This window comes from Aquarana catesbeiana, linkage group LG11 (genome assembly GCF_042186555.1).
Source record: "Aquarana catesbeiana isolate 2022-GZ linkage group LG11, ASM4218655v1, whole genome shotgun sequence".
NCBI lineage: Eukaryota > Metazoa > Chordata > Amphibia > Anura > Ranidae > Aquarana > Aquarana catesbeiana.
Window position 1 is genome coordinate 7,391,121 of NC_133334.1, and position 16,864 is coordinate 7,407,984.

The 16,864-nt window shown below is 46.4% G+C and overlaps 1 protein-coding gene across 1 annotated transcript in view; it reads right to left on the bottom strand.

Moving 5' to 3' along the window:
* DENND2B (DENN domain containing 2B) overlaps positions 1-16,864 on the bottom strand; it is a gene marked incomplete in the record, with an annotated part of 128,496 nt that overhangs the window by 37,206 nt on the left and 74,426 nt on the right. The window contains 9 exon segments of the mRNA XM_073603977.1: positions 1,209-1,278; positions 1,948-1,973; positions 1,975-2,022; positions 2,025-2,060; positions 2,813-2,997; positions 4,396-4,440; positions 6,029-6,125; positions 8,059-8,274; positions 11,995-12,137. Coding sequence (XP_073460078.1) covers positions 1,209-1,278; positions 1,948-1,973; positions 1,975-2,022; positions 2,025-2,060; positions 2,813-2,997; positions 4,396-4,440; positions 6,029-6,125; positions 8,059-8,274; positions 11,995-12,137 — 866 coding nt within the window.

Consider the following 16,864-nt stretch of genomic DNA (forward strand, 5'->3'; position numbering starts at 1 on the left):
GAAGAACTGAAATCCAATGAATGAAAGGGGTGGGTCAGGGACAGTCAGGCTGGGGAGGATTGGGCTAGATGATGCTGGACGTCCTCCAGCCAGGAAATGAGGCGGGGGCTCTATCTGACTTTCTGCAGCTTCTAATGCACATGGCGAGAAGCTCACAGTGTGCGGTGAAATCAGAGGAAGCCATTTCAGTCCAGGAGAGGAGCCGCTACAACCTGTGCAAGACTGAAGGGGGGCCGGGGGGGAGGATTTAAGGACCAACTCTGGCCAAATTTTTTTTTTTTATATTGGTGTTTCACTTCTAAGTCCATCACCTGACATCAGTCCCCAGGACTACAGCCCCCTGGTGGCCATAAACCGACCCCTGCAATGAGAGCCCCCCCCCCCCCCCCCCGTCCTTTTTTGGAAAATCTTTCAATTCCCTTTCAATGTAATAAAGCCTCAGCTGGAACCTCCAGAAGACCATTCTACATGTCACAGCTCTTACAGTAGAGAATCCTTTCTGCAGCTGAAGACTAAAACCATGGAATGCCCTCCGTGTCTCCCTCTTTTCACACGCCCCAGTTATATATATCTAAATCGCAACAGATACCATTAGAGATACATGGGGGGGGGGGGGGGATTGCAGGAGGGGAGGCGTAGAGATTGGCCATTAGTTTAACGAATTTCAACAAATTTGTTCATTCGAAAACATCCCAATTAACGAAAACCCGTTTAACAAATTGTTCTAAAATTCGAAAATCCAAAAATAAGAAAGAAAATCCGAAAATTATTATTATTATTATTATTAATAAAAAGTTTTATTATTATTATTATTATATTTATTATTGTTGTTATGGAACATAACGAATTAATAATAATAATAACAATAAATAATAATAAAAAATTCATTACGTTCCATTCATTTAGATGCGGCATTCGCTATTTCGGATAATTCGTAACTTCAGATAAATTCGTATTTTTTACGTTCACTAACAGCCAAATTTGAAAGGAATTCCAATACCTATAATTTAATAGTTATTTAGAATTTTCAGATTTTCCTTCTTTCTTATTTTTGGATTTATGAATTGCGATTACAACAAATGACCTGGAAAAAAACAAAAAAACGAACAAATTTTGCACATGTCTAGTGAGGCGTAACCTATAGCAACCCTCCGAAGGACAGTCAGCGAGTGCCGAATTCTGATGGATGACCCGACAATTCTTCTTACCAGTAGGCGGCGACAGTATCCGAACCTCCGGCTGCCGTCTTCACCCGTCAGCATGAAGGAGAAGGTCTCACTAGAAGAGAGCAGACAGGAGCCCGTGTGACAATACAGAAGTAGGATAGACCTATTTACACTGTGGGGGGGGGGGGATTGGGGAAATATCAGGGGTCTCAGACACCCGACGTCTCACTTTTGGAGACAGAGAAAGAGATTGAGGACACAGATTCCTCTAATCCTTTCTCTGCAGTCTCAGCTGCCCTCCTCTATACAGGACCAAGGCCCCGTAAGTATAACAGGGGGGGGGGGGGGGGCTCAGAGCAGCGAGAAGCGGGCGCAATTACTGGAGCCAATCCCCCCCCCCCATGCCTCTCCCTGTTCATCTGTAATGAACAGGAAGCGCTGTGTATAGAGGCTCCCTGTTCATTCACAGACTGAACCATAATAAACACAGGGAGGGCCGCAGGGGGGGTTGGTTCCAGTAATTGCGCCCGCTTCTTGCTGATCTGGGCCCCCCCCCCATTGAACTTATACAGGAGGGGCAGCTGCTACGCCCTTATCAGCGGGGTAAACTAATGGTAGCTGCCATTCCGAACCTCCTGAAAATGCTGCTCGCCTGGCTCTAATTCTGGATAAGGACCCCCCCCCCCAATCTGAATGCTGGTTCCAGCATTCAGCCGTCCAACACAAAATATGAAAAATGTCCCCCCCCCATGCTGTACACTCGCTGTGATTGGTCACCTACCTGTTATACTCCGATACCGGCGTCCAATTCCCGAGCGTCGGGGAAGCAGAATTGGGGGATGGCCTTCAGACGCTCCCCTCCGCCTCCCGCATCTGCTTCGTGGGCCTCTCTAGCTGTAAACGGCAAGATGGTGTTATATTCTATTCCTTTATATTCTATTCCTTTATATGATATTTTTAATTCCTTTTTATTTCTATTCCTTTATACTCTATTCTATTCCTTTCTATTCCATTCCTTTATTTTCCATTCAATTCTATTCCCTTTATTTTCTATTCGATTTCCATTCTATTCCTTTATAATCCATACCTTTCTATTCTATTCCTTTATTTTTCCCATTCCTTTCTATTTCGATTTCTTTATTTTCCCATGCAATCCCTTTCTACTCTATTCCTCTCTTTTCCATTCCATTCTATTCCTTTCTATTCTATTCTATTCCTTTATTTTCTATTATATTCCTTTCTATTCTATTCCTTTATTTTCCTTTCTATTCCTTTATTTTCCCATTCCTTTCTCTATTCTATTCTATTCTTGTATTTGAATTTCGGCCAAATTGTGTTTCGTCATTTCGGATTTGTTTAAAATCGTTACCATTGTAATTCGGGAAATTCGTATACATTCGAATTTCCAAATAACAAAAAAAATTTGTCCGAACTTCGATTCGGGACGAAAGGATCCGCACATGTCTTCTGAAATCCAATCAATGAAAATGGGCGGGTCAATCTGCTTAGGGAGGAAAGGGCTAGATGATGCTGGACATTCTCCAGTCAGAAAATGAGGCGGGCTCTGTCTGACTTGCTGCGGTTTTACCTTATAAATGGTTGGATTTCAGCCAAGTAGATGGGGGTGGGGGGTTGGGGTGACGTACCTTGGGGAACTGATAGGAGACTTCGGGGATGTAGTTGTTCTTGGTAGGTTTCTTCTTCATAGAGACGACCACGAAATACTCGAAGAGTTCGCGCTCCTGCCACTCGATCAGCTCCAACTCCAGCGTCCGGTAGCTGGGGGCTCTGTTCAGCATGGACTGGATGTGGACCAATCGCTGTGTGTGAGCTGGAAGGACGCGGGAAGGCACAGAGTCAGTGAGGCGGTTGGTGTCAGTGGCCGTAACCTTCACAGGACGGCACATTTTGGGGCGGATCTCAGTTCAGGGAAAGGAAGTAGTTCTGCTGAGATTAACAGGAGTCCATGGGGTTTAAGTGCACAATTGGCTCAGTTACCCCCTCCCAGCAGTGACTCGCTGGCTCAGCTACCCAACCCAATAGTGATACACTAGCTCAGCTACCCCCTCCAAGCAGTGATTCAATGGCTCAGCTACCACACCCAATAGTGATATACCAGCTCAATTACCTCCTCCCAGCAGTGATTCAATGGCTCAGCTACCCTCTCCCAGCAGTGATTCACTGACTCAGATACCCCCTCCCAGCAGTGGCTCAGCTACCCCCTCCCAGCAGTGACTCACTGGCTCAGCTACCCCCTCCCAGCAGTGATTCAATGGCTCAGTTACCCCCCTCCCAGCAGTGACTCACTGGCTCAGCTACCCCCTCCCAGCAGTGACTCACTGGCTCAGCTACCCCCTCCCAGCAGTGACTCACTGGCTCAGCTACCCCCTCCCAGCAGTGATTCAATGGCTCAGTTACCCCCCTCCCAGCAGTGATTCACTGACTCATCCATCACTACCAGTAGTGATATACTAGCTCAGCTGCCCCCTTCCAGCAGTGACTCCCTGGCTTACCTACCAATAATGATATACTAGCTCAGCTACCCCCCTCCCAGCAGTGATTCAATTGCTTAGCTACCCCCTCCCAGCAGTGGCTCAACTACCCCCTCCCAGCAGTGATTAATTGGCTCAGATACCTCCTCCCAGCAGTGGCTTAGCTACCCCCTCCCAGCAGTGACTCAGTGGCTCAGTTACCCCCTCCCAGCAGTGACTGACTCATCCATCACTACCAGTAGTAATATACTAGCTTAGCTACCCCCTCCCAGCAGTGACCTGCCAGCCTTCTATACTGTAAACACAGAGCAGAGTGCTGGGACTGGAATTGCGCGAACGCACTACATCCATTATGAATTTTGAGGATGAATTTGCTCCACAGCGCCCGCGGCTACAGAGGTCAGTGTGGGCGGTGCTAAACCTCATTTAGGGCTGATTAGGAATATAGAAATATTTGAATGGTCCGAACATTTTACATTCTGCAGCAGGTGGAATGGGAACACCCTAAAGTGGGCGGAAACACTCCAAAGAGTCGACTACGGCAGAGAGATTTCGGTGGGAGTCCCCGCAATTTATATATAAAAGAAGACTCCGCCCACCAGGATCCGCCTGGAATGAGGATCTCACTTTGGGTGGACTGGCCCGATCATTATTACTTCTCTATCTTTACATTCCGGCATATTGAATTTTTGTATAAGGGCTTTACCAATGAATATGAGGAAGGGGTGGAGTCTCACCTTTGAACCGATCGTCGGAGTCACTTTCGGTCTCGCTGTTGTCATCTGCGCAAAAAAAAAAAAAAAAAGAATATATGAGTGTCAGAGAGCCAAGGGGCGGAGCTCAGAGCGGCGGGACAAAAAAAAAAAAAAGGGTCCTATTGGAGAGAGATCCCATCACTTCCTGTCTTTATAGGGCGAATCTCCCCGGTGGGGAAGCAACTGACCATAAACAGCAGACAGGGGCTCTAAACGTTCCAACTAAAAGTTGAAGAAAGGGTTGGGCTTTAACATGACATCACTTGTTGCACATCACATAAACCACCACAGTGAGGCGCTCAAAATGTGCACAGGGGCGCAAAGTACCTGAAAGCAGGAAGAAGAAGAGAGACTAGAGAGAGTCTAGACATGTGCAGGTTGTTTCGGTCTGAATTGAAATTTCGGAAATTCGGACGTATCCAAATTTTTGCGAATTACAATAGTAATGATTTTAAACGAATCCAAAATAACAAAAAAACAAAAATTTCGGACAAAGTTTGAATAGTTTTCAAATCGAATTTGAATTTCCAAATAGAAAAAAAAAAAATAGAATAGAAAATAAAGGAATAGAATAGAAAACATTATATAAACAAATAGAAAATAACATAATAGAATAGAAAAGAATAGAATAGAATGTAAAAGAATATAATAGAGTGAAAACAGGCCAATACTAAATAAAAATAAAAAATAAAATAGAAAACAACATAATAGAACAGAAATTAATAGAAAAGATAATCGAAAAATAGAATAGAAAACAAAAGAATATAATATAATAGAGTGAAACAGGCCAGAACACTAAAGAATAAAAAAAAAATAGAATAGAAAAAAAAATAGAATAGCCTGGAAAAGAATAGAATAGAAAAAAAAAAAAACAACTAGAATTGAATAAAATAGAAAAGAACATAACCATCTTCCAAAATTTGAATAGAACAGAAAAGAAAATAGAATTGAATAGATTGAAAAATATTTATATTTATATATATATATATATATATATATATATATATATATATATATATATATATATATATATATATATATATATATATATATATATATATATATATATAACAATATAACCATCCTCTGAAATTTGAATAGAATAAATTCAAATAATAAAAAAAAAAATAGAATATAATAAAAGAAATAAAAGAAAAGAATATAATAGAAAAGAGTAGAATAGAATGGAATAGAAAAAATATAGCCATCTTCCAAAACTCAAATTTCGATTAGAATAAATTGGATTTTCGAATGGAATTCGAATCGATTGAAACTCAAATAAACTAAACAAAATTCCAAAGACAAATTAAACAAGTTTAACTAAACACATTTGTGTAAATAACGAATCGAAATGAAACGAATGTTTTCTGCACATGTCTAGAATAGAGTCCAATGGAGAAGGGTGAGAGTGCGGGACTGATGACGTTATGCTGCTTCTGAAACGTAATGCCCCCCCCCCCCCAACCCCCCGACTCTGGAACCTGTATGATTGAGGCCATTATATAGACTGGAGTACAAGGCCCAATAAGAATATAAAAAAGGTGTAATAGGGAACCACAGACCGCACAGCCCCAACCTAGAGACCGGCGGGGGAGGGGACGATTTGGGAATGTACCTCGCAGTGAAGCCGTCTCAATGTTGGACATGGAAAGCTTCTTCAGTCGTTTCTTCCCTCTCTTGGCGCTGTAGATGGAGTTTATCCTCTGGACAAGCTGGAGGAGCAGATTAAATGATTAATCTTCGATTGTGTCTCCAAATTGGTCCTAGAACATTCCAGATATCATATCAATGAATAGAGACGAGCGATTTCACTTAACGATAATCCCAACACCCAACAACCCCAATGCTAACCCTGGCACACCCATGTCCACACCATAACCCTAACTCCAAGTCCGACCCTAATGCTCACCCCAACTCCGACCCTAATGCCAACCCCCCAACTCCGACCCTAATGCCAACCCCCCAACTCCGACCCTAATGCCAACCCCCCAACTCCGACCCTAATGCCAACCCCCCAACTCCGACCCTAATGCCAACCCCCCAACTCCGACCCTAATGCCAACCCCCCAACTCCGACCCTAATGCCAACCCCCAACTCCGACCCTAATGCCAACCCCCAACTCTGACCCTAATGCTCACCCCAACTCCGACCCTAATGCTCACCCCCAACTCCAACCCTAATGCCAACCCCCAACTCCGACCCTAATGCCAACCCCCAACTCCGACCCTAATGCCAACCCCCAACTCCGACCCTAATGCCAACCCCCAACTCCGACCCTAATGCCAACCCCCAACTCCGACCCTAATGCCAACCCCCAACTCCGACCCTAATGCTCACCCCAACTCTGACCCTAATGCTCACCCCAACTCCAACACTAATGCCAACCCCCAACCCTAATGCCAACCCCCAACTCCAACACTAATGCCAACCCCCAACTCCAACACTAATGCCAACCCCCAACTCCAACCCTAATGCTACCCAACTCCAACCCTAATGCCAACCCCCAACTCCAACCCTAATGCTAACCCCCAACTCCAACCCTAATGCCAACCCCCAACTCCAACCCTAATGCCAACCCCAATTACAACCCTAATGCTACCCCCAACTCCAACCCTAATGCCAACCCCCAACTCCAACCCTAATGCCAACCCCCAACTCCAACCCTAATGCCAACCCCCAACTCCAACCCTAATGCCAACCCCCAACTCCAACCTTAATGCCAACCCCCAACTCCAACCCTAATGCTAACCCCCAACTCCACCCCTAATGCTAACCCCCAACTCCAACCCTAATGCTAACCCCCAACTCTAACCCAATGCCAACTCCAATTCTAATCCCAAATCTTACCCTAAATCTGACCCTGACCCTAGTGCTAATCCCAACTCTGACCCCAGTGCTAACCCCAACGCAAGGCAATGCAAAGCATTGGGGTCAGAGCCTAATGCTAACCGTAACTCTGACCCCAGTGCTAACCCTAATTCTGACCCTAAATCTGACTCTAATGCTATTCCTAGCTCTAACCCAATGCCAACCCCTAACTTTAACCCAATTCTAACCAACTCTGACCCTAATGGTAACCAAAACTCGGAAATTGCTGCTAACCTTAACTATGACCTGAATGCCAACCCCCAACTCCAACCCCAATGCTAACCCTAAATCTGAACCCAATGGTACCCCCAATACTAGCTCTAGCGCTAACCCCAACTCTAATGTGAGCCCTTTCTTTATAAACAAAGTCATGTGATGTAAATTTGGCTCATCAATGGATGATCACTATGGGTGTGAAGATTTTTGCTCGTCATTATTCTATACACAACAGAATCTCTAGGGGCCGGCTGTGCGGTTTTTGAATGAAGTTGTTCCAGTGATCGTCTATTAATACTTTGTTCCTCCTGGCAGAAGTTTCCCGCACACTTAAAACTTTATATAGAACTCTATCATGGGGAAGAGGAAGAGTGAATGGAGGAACCCGGCCGGTTCACAGGCTAAAAATACTCAACTGGCCTGGAAACCTGAGGACGGGGGTCACCTCCTCGTATCGCTCAGCCATCACCCAACGGCGTAAACTCCCATCTCTGACCGACGGCCTTCCAGTTGAACTGCATTGAACCCATTTTTAGCAATGGCCCCCCCCGTGTCCTCACCTTAGGGATCCTGCGGGCCCGGCGAGAGGTCAGGAGCCCACTGGCGGTGCTCAGGCTGTCCTCGTTCAGGCTGGAGGGGGAGGGGGGGATTGTCAGCTGGGCCAGCAGCAACATGTCGTCGTGACTGTGCCTTTTTGGCAGGCGGGTTACGCGGTGTCCCTTCCTCTCAGAGGAGTTCCCAACGCGCAAGGAACTAGCGCCCGACTTCGATGTTATCTGGGAGGAAACAAAAAAACCACACCTGTCAGCCATTGCATTAAAAGAGAACCGGTCACAGCTGGACTTATTCAGGAATTTGAACATGCAGGTTTCCCAGCACCTGAGTGTGCACAGCAGGATCACAAGAGCCCTGTAGATGAAAGGAATGCCGGTTCCAGGGCCGTTCCTCCTTATCCTGCCATCAGTGACCTGGACAAGCATGGAACCAGTGGAGCTGAACCTCCATCCTCCATGGTCCTTCCAGGTCACCGACCCATTGGACAGGAATGGCATGACAGCCCTGGAACCGGCACCCCCACGGACTTCAGCCCCACTCAGAGCACTGCAGAGGGAGGGGCCGCTGGCATCAAGTGGGTGGAAAGGAGAAGATCTCTGGTGGGTCACGTGAGCGGCCAGAGGTGCTGTAAATAAAGGGATTCATCACAATAAAAGTTACATAAAAGGAGACACACTGCACATTATATAATCTTTTTACAGAACCGATTACATGTTTTTACAAGGACTTTAACTAGGTCTTATTTTTGAGGGTAGGGCTTATTTTCAGGGAAGCAGGGTATTTAGACACAAGGTCTGGCCTAGACTGACCCTTAAAGTAGGCGTGATTTGGGCACATCCATGTAGAAAGTAGGCAAACAAACTGCAGAGAGTGGGTGGAGCCAACAGTATCCCGGATCGGAGACCAGAATGAACTAATAAATTATTATATATATATATATATATATATATATATATATATATATATATATATATATATATATATATATATATATATATATATATATATATATATATATATATATATATATATACACACACACCGTATATACTCGAGTATAAGTCGAGTTTTTCAGCACATTTTTTTGTTCTGAAAGTGCCCCCCTCGACTTAGACTCGAGTCAAGCACTTTTCTGCAGCAAAAAATTTCATTTTCCGAACCGACTTTGGGGCCCCGTATCTCAGGGCCACTTGGCGCTAGGAACCCCAAATTTGGTGTGCAAACCCAGTGGAACAGGTTCCACAACATATCCAAAGCTGGGGTTCCTAGCACCAAGTGGCCCTGAGATACGGGGCCCCAAAATCGGTTCAGAAAATGTCATTCTCTGCTGCAGAAAAGTGCTTGACATTTTCTGAACCGAATTTGGGGCCCCATATCTCAGGGCCACTTGGTGCTAGGAACCCCACATTTGGTGTGCAAACCCAGTGGAACTGGTACCATAATATATCTAAAGCTGGGGTTCCTAGCACCAAGTGGTCCTGAGATACCGGGCCCCAAACCTGGTTCAGAAAATGTCATTCTCTGCTGCAGAAAAGTGCTTGACATTTTCTGAACTGATTTTTTGGGCCCTGTATCTCGGGGCCACTTGGTGCTAGAAAGCCCAGCTTTAGAAATTTTTTGGTGCTCGTTCCACTGGGTTTGCACACCAAATTTGGGGTTCTTAGCACTAAGTGGCCCCGAGATACGGGGCCCCAAATTCGGTCAACTGTGTCCATCTGCAGCAATGTCATTTCGGGACCCTTTGGGTTCAGAGACCCCAAATTTTGGCTGCAGCTAGGGGGCATCTAGGAACCCTTAACTACCGAGTTTGAAGTTCGGGGGACCTATGGCTGCAAATGGGCACAGTGAGGCTGCAAATGGGCACAGTGAGGCTGCAAATGGGCACAGTGAGGCTGCAAATGGGCACAGTGAGGCTGCAAATGGGCATTGTTGACCCTCTTTTCCACTTACAGTAGCTGTGCATTTCTCACCCTCGTCTTATACTCGAGTCACTAAGTTTTTCCCATTTTTTTGTGGTAAATTAGGGCCTCGACTTATACTCGAGTATATTATATATATTTATATTTGGTTTTTTTTGTTTTTTTTGTTTATCTTTTAAATATTTAAGAGACGTGAACCCAAAATCACTAAAATCTCAAGCACACTTTAACAAGTCATTATTTCATCTTTTTTAAAAATCTGAAGCTTTTACTAAAATCATCCCTGGTGATCCCGCCATCAAGGTCCTTGCTCCAGGCACTTCCTGTTATAGGGTGACAACGCTGTGGCCCCCGTCTCCCAACTGTGCTCCTGCGTTGTCACCCTATAACAGGGGCTTCCAGTGCTGCCGACTCAACACGCGTTACACAGACGCGGCCCACTGTTGTCACCATCAGGAAACCCGTCCCAGGAAACACCAGGGAGCCCTCACTGCGGGGCATGTTGATGGGAAGTGGCTGCAAAGAGGCCGCAGGAGATCCGCAGCACTGAGCTGGAACTAAGGATATCATGGATTTTATTTTATTTTTTAAATGACAATTGTTTATAATGTAACAGCACACAGGGCAAATGAAGGTCATCCAGTTTATCCGGTTTACATTTACTTGAACCTGTGATGGCCGATTCACTTGAAATGCAGCTTTTAAATAATAAAAAAAAAATTTGTTCTGCCCCCCCCCCCCCCCCCCCAATTTTGGGTAGAATAAGGGAGGATTACAACCCCTGTCAGTTTTTTTACTATGTGTCCCATTGGGGGAGATTTCCCTTCACTTCCTGTCCCATAGTGACAACAGGAAGTGAGAGAGGAAATCCCTCTAAGGTGAGGAATTCCCTGGTTGTCACTGGGACTAATGTCCCCATCAAAAAAAGATTTCCCTTCTATTCCTGTCCCACTGCTGCAACAGGAAGTAAAAAAAAATCCCTCTAAAAGTGAGGAATTCCCTGGTAGTGTCTCCAGCAAAAGATTTCCCTTCACTTCCTGTCTCACAGCCACAACAGGAAGTGAGAGGGTATCCTTCTAAAGTGAGGGAATTCCAGGTTGTGATTGGGTCAAAAGATTTCCCTTCACTTCCTGTCCCACAGCCACAACAGGAAGTGGGAGGAAATCCTGCTAAAAGTGAGGGAATCCTTGGTTGTCACTGGGACTAGTGTCTCCATCAAAAATAGTTCACTTCACTTCCTGTCCCACAGCCACAACAGGAAGTGAAAGGAAATCCCTCTAAAGTGATTACCTCTGTCTGGTTGTCACTGGGACTAGTGTCCCCATCGTTCCTGTCCCACAGCCACCTCAGGAAGTGGGAGGAAATCCCTCTAAAGTGAGGAAATCCCTGGTTATGATTGGGTCTAGTGTCTCCATCAAAAGATTTTCTTTCACTTCCTGTCTCACAGCCACAACAGGAAGCGAGAGGAAATCCCTCTAAAGTGAGGAAATCCCTGGTTGTCACTGGGACTAGTGTCCCCATCAAAAGACTTCCCTTCTATTCCTGTCTTACAGCCACAACAGGAAATGAGAGGAATTGCCCCTGAAGTGAGGGAATCCCAGAACTAGTGTCCCCATTGGAAGATTTCTCTTCTATTCCTGTTCTGGTGACAACACAAAATTCTGTCTTTTCTTTCATTCTCTCGGGCGGTGATCATGGTAAACAGAAGTAGAGAGGGCAAATCTCCCAATAAACACCTGGCGGGGGTTCTAATCCCTCTCTGCTCTGGATTCCGACACTAATAAAAAAAAAGAAGTTTTGCATTTAGTTATACTTTTAAGACAAAAATCTCTGATCCGGTAACATAAATATTAAATTTTGGGGGATTAAACCTTTAATGTGCCCCCAAGACACCCAGAGACGAAGTTACAGCCCCCGGGAGGCAGGTCAGCGTCTCAATCTGGGCGGGGCCATGTCGTCAGGGCTCCGCCCCCACGGGGCCAGCGACTCCAGAAAGAAAAAAAAAAAAAGGGTGTCACCCACCTGGGTCGGAGTGGTGTACTTCCTGTCTGGCGTCCTCCACATCCTGTTGGCCGGGTCGGCGGAGGCGTCTGGTGACAGCTGAGACTTGCGGTGTCGCCCCTTCAGGTCCACATCCTCGTAGGGGTTCTCCTTGGGGGGTTCGCCTGGATTTTTTGCGGAGAGAGAAGAGAAAGACGCGCGGCGTTAGGAAAACAGGAGAAGTGAGCGCGCTCGGCACAAAGTCTCTGGGAGATTCCTGAGTGAGTCATTCCCGTCTACAGCTGGAATCTGGCACCGCGTCCCGAATCCCAAATCTGATCTTTTTTTATATTCCCTGAAAAAAAAAAAAAAAAAAAAAACACACAAAAGGAGAAAAAGGAGAACATAGGAGACTCGGCCCTGAGATCCACCAGCTGGAGCGCGTTCCCTGCGAGGGGCGCCGCCGGTCCCTACGTCCCCGGCCAGACTGGGACCTTTTAGGGGATTTGTATAGAGAGATGGTCACCATTCCAACAATCCAAAACGATCGTAAGAGTCATCGTTACTGCGCAGGATCGCTTATGGAAAGACAGGGAGCCACTAAAAGATGAAAAGTCAGGGGCCACCAATACAAAAACACCAGACCAGTGGTCTCCAAACTACGGCCCTCTACTTGTCTTTGTCCGGCCCTTGGGGCACCATCCCCCCCACTGATACCAACGATGGGGCACTATTCCCCCCACTGACACCAACAATGGGACACTATTCCCCCCACTAATACCAACGATGGGACACCATTCCCCCCACTGATACCAACAATGTGACACTATTCCCCCCACTGATACCAACAATGTGACACTATTCCCCCCACTGATACCAACAATGGGACACTATTCCCCCCACTGATACCAACGATGGGACACTATTCCCCCCACTGATACCAACGATGGGACACTATTCCCCCCACTAATAGCAACGATGGGACACTATTCCTCCCACTGACACCAATGATGAGGCACTATTCCCCCCCCACTGACACCAATGATGAGGCACTATTCCCTCCACTGATACAAATGATGGGGCACCATTCCCCCCACTGATACCAATGATGGGGCACTATTCCTCCCACTGACACCAATGATGAGGCACTATTTTCCCCCCACTGACGCCAATGATGGGACACTATTGATCTTTTATTAAAAAGAATCAAGCAACCAATTTTATACAAAAGTAAAAAAACAAAACCAAAGTACAAAACTTCAACATAAATCCAAGGAATACACATCCATGTTCAGAATATTTACAATATATACATAATCCACTACCAAAACTATTTACATAAAGCAGCAGAGAGGGCCCAAGAGGCACAACCCATCACCTATGTACGCAGCCATTTATCAAAAAATAAATCCAAATAATAATAATCTAGGGTGATAAGAGACAGACAGCCACACCCGGGAAAGAGACTCCTGGCAGTCAGGGAGGCTTGAAACCCCTCCACGCCTTCAACCAAGCCCCCTGACTCCGCTTGTCTCTCTCGAGCACCCGAATCTTCTCCACCTCATGCAGAATGTCATACACCACCACCTGAACAGGAAGGATTTTACGCCGAATGCAGACCTGACACCGTGCGTTCCAAGTGAAATAACGGACTACTAGGCTAACTAGAAAAAGTGTATCTAAACAAAAAAGCCCACCAGTATTGAATGCTCCATACACCCACTCAGCATAACCCAGCCTGGAGAGGAAAGGAACACCGAGGGCCCGCCCCACCTGTTTGTACACTTCTATGTTAAAGGGGCAATGAAGCAGAAAATGGTCCATAGTCTCCTCCTCACCTGCACACTCCTCCCGAGGACAGCTACGATCCACCCCACTGCGGAATTTCAAATTGCCCCTAACATAGAGCCTCCCATGGAAGCACAACCAGGCCAGATCCCTAAATTTAGGGGGTACTCTGTCCAAATTAATAAGTCTTAACCCTGCCCTCAAAACTGGGCCTGGGCAATCCCTTAAGGCCAGTGGGTCATGAAAGACTTCGCTCAAGACTCGACTCATAAGGACTTTCCTCGGAACCGATCTGAGATCTTCAGCCGACAATCGCCACTGCCGTAGTAACTTCAGGCACGGAGCGACATAGGCTGGTAGCTGACCACGATGACCCCTGAGATTCTTCACTTGGCCACCCTCTTCCCAAAGTCGCAGAAAAGGCCTAAACCAAGATCTAAAGATGCCTACCCATCCAGGAGGTTCCACTGCAAGCATATTACCAATGTTAAACTTGAGAAAAAGCAGTGAAAAGAAAAGAACTGGGTTGACCATACCTAAGCCACCCTCCCTCCTGGATAGATAGGTGACATTCCTCTTGATGGGGTTCAGTCTGTTCCCCCACAACATCTGGAAGAACACACTACTGACCCTAGCATAGAGAGACACTGGCAAGATGCAGACAAAGCTGACATACAAGAAGATCGGAATCAGGTAAGTCTTAATCAGATCAACCCTTTCCCTCATAGATAACTTCCATCTCTTCCAGCTGACCACCTTAGTATTGGCAATTTCCAGTCTGCCTTCCCAGTTTTTGAGGCCATAATCACCAGGTCCAAATTCAATGCCTAGAATCTTAATTCTTTCCTGGGGCACTGGAAAGGTGTCCGGGAGATCAAAACCCTCACCTTCCTTTCCCATCCAGAAAACTTCAGTCTTTTCCTGATTGATCTTGGAGCCTGATGCTTCAGAATACCGTGATGTCAGAGAGACCACCTCCTCTGCTTCATCCGCCCCAGTGACAATCACGGACACATCGTCCGCATAGGCAACAACCCTCAAAGGCGGCTCACCTGGGAGCCCCACTGGCACCCCACACAACATGCCGCTCTCTAGCCTCCTGATGAAGGGGTCGATTGCAAACACATAGAGCAAGGGACTCAGGGGACAACCCTGGCGCACCCCGGAGCCAACCTCAAAGGACTGCCCAACCCAACCATTAACAAGAGGAAAGCTTTCTGCCCCCTTATACAAGACTTTTAACCAATTGACAAAACCACCCGGCAGACCGTACTTACTAAGGAGCAACCACAGGTACTCGTGGTTAACACGATCAAAAGCTTTTGCCTGATCCAATGTCAGCAAATACTTTCCCCAGCCTGCAGCCCTGCATCGCTCCAAGGCCTCCCGGACAGCTAAAACTGCTGTGAAGGTGCACCTACCCTGGACCGAACAGTGCTGATGACGAGAAAGCAAAGACTCTGCTACTGACGATAGGCGCCAGAAAATGATCTTTGCCAGTATCTTTCTATCGACATTAAGAAGGCTGATGGGGCGCCAATTCTCAATCATCGAAGGATCTTTACCCTTTGAAAGAAGAATCACAGCTGAGTGCCTCATGGAAGGGGGAAGTACCCCCTCTGCAAGGCAACTGTTAAAAACCTCTACCAAATGTGGGGCCAGAATAGGCTTAAAAGCTTTGTAAAACTCAGCCGTCAAGCCATCCGGTCCAGGTGACTTTTTGATGGCAAGCTGTTCAATTGCCCTCATCACCTCTTCAACTGTGATCTCCTCTGTCAAATTCATCAATGGGACATCTTCATCATTTAGACCTGGAGTAGAGTCCAAAAAGCTTTCCATCTTGTCACGGTCAAGCTCTTTCCTCCCAAGAAGGTCAGCATAAAAGGACCTCACGACCTCCAGAATCCCTGACCTGGACTTTGTCAAGGAACCTGTACTGTCCTTAAGGCCAACGACCGTTTTAACAGCTACACCTTGTTTGCAGTTCTGGTAAGGGTCAGGCGAGTGGTACTTCCCATAGTCCCTCTCCAGAACCAAAGAGGCATGCCGGTCATATTGACACTTCCTGAGAAGGAGTTTCACTTCGGAGATTGCCCCAGGATCTCCTCCTCTCGAGACAAGAATATCCAGCTTCCTCCGTAAACGTTGGTAGGTCATGTATTTATTAAACTGCTTTCTATTGGCTAGGCCCCTGAAGAATCCAGCAATCCTCTTTTTGGTCAGCTCCCACCACTCAGCCTTGCTGCTACAAAAGTCCAGGATGGTCACCTGTGCCTGAAAGAATTCCTCAAAGGATTGTCTAACATGTTCTTCCTTGAGTAGAGTCAAATTCAATCTCCAGATGCCCTTACCCCTCTGAGGGGCGTCTGAAGCATTCAGGACCACAGATAGCATACAGTGATCAGAGAACTCCACTGCCTGCACCACTGGGGGTGAGAAAGCAGAGGTCTCCTTCAAAAAAAACCTATCTATTCTACTCTGACTATTACCTCGATGAAAGGTGAACCCAGTGTCATCCGGGAGGTGCTTAATGTGCACATCCCTAACCATACTATTTAAAAAAACGCTATCATATCCCAGCCTGTCCTTGAAGTCCTTCCTGTCCTTGGGCCTAGTTACTGTATTAAAGTCACCTCCAAAGACCACTTGCCGGGATGTAAAAAGAAATGGCTTGATCCTTGTAAAAAGGCATTTCCTGTCCCACTTTGTGTGCGGCCCATAAACATTAATTAGGCGCAGGTCCTGCCCTCCCACAAGGACGTCTAAGACCATACATCTCCCAATCTCCACCTCAATAACCCGCCGGACAGTTACCATGCCGGTTTTAAACAACACCGCCACACCGCCGTAAGGCTCGGCCGCAAGAGACCAGTAAGATGGACCATACCTCCACTCTCTCTTGGCCATATGAATATCTGCCAAGGAGGTGAGCCTAGTCTCTTGCAAAAATAAAATTTCAGCATCTAATTGGCTGAACAAAAAGAAGGCCATAGAACGAGCTCTTACTGACTTAATGCTGGCGACATTTATTGTCACCACTTTTAACGGAGGGGGAACCGCCATTTGGGTTATTGGGTGGATTGCTTCTTAGCTCCCCTCTGCTGCTCATCACCAGAAGCCTCTC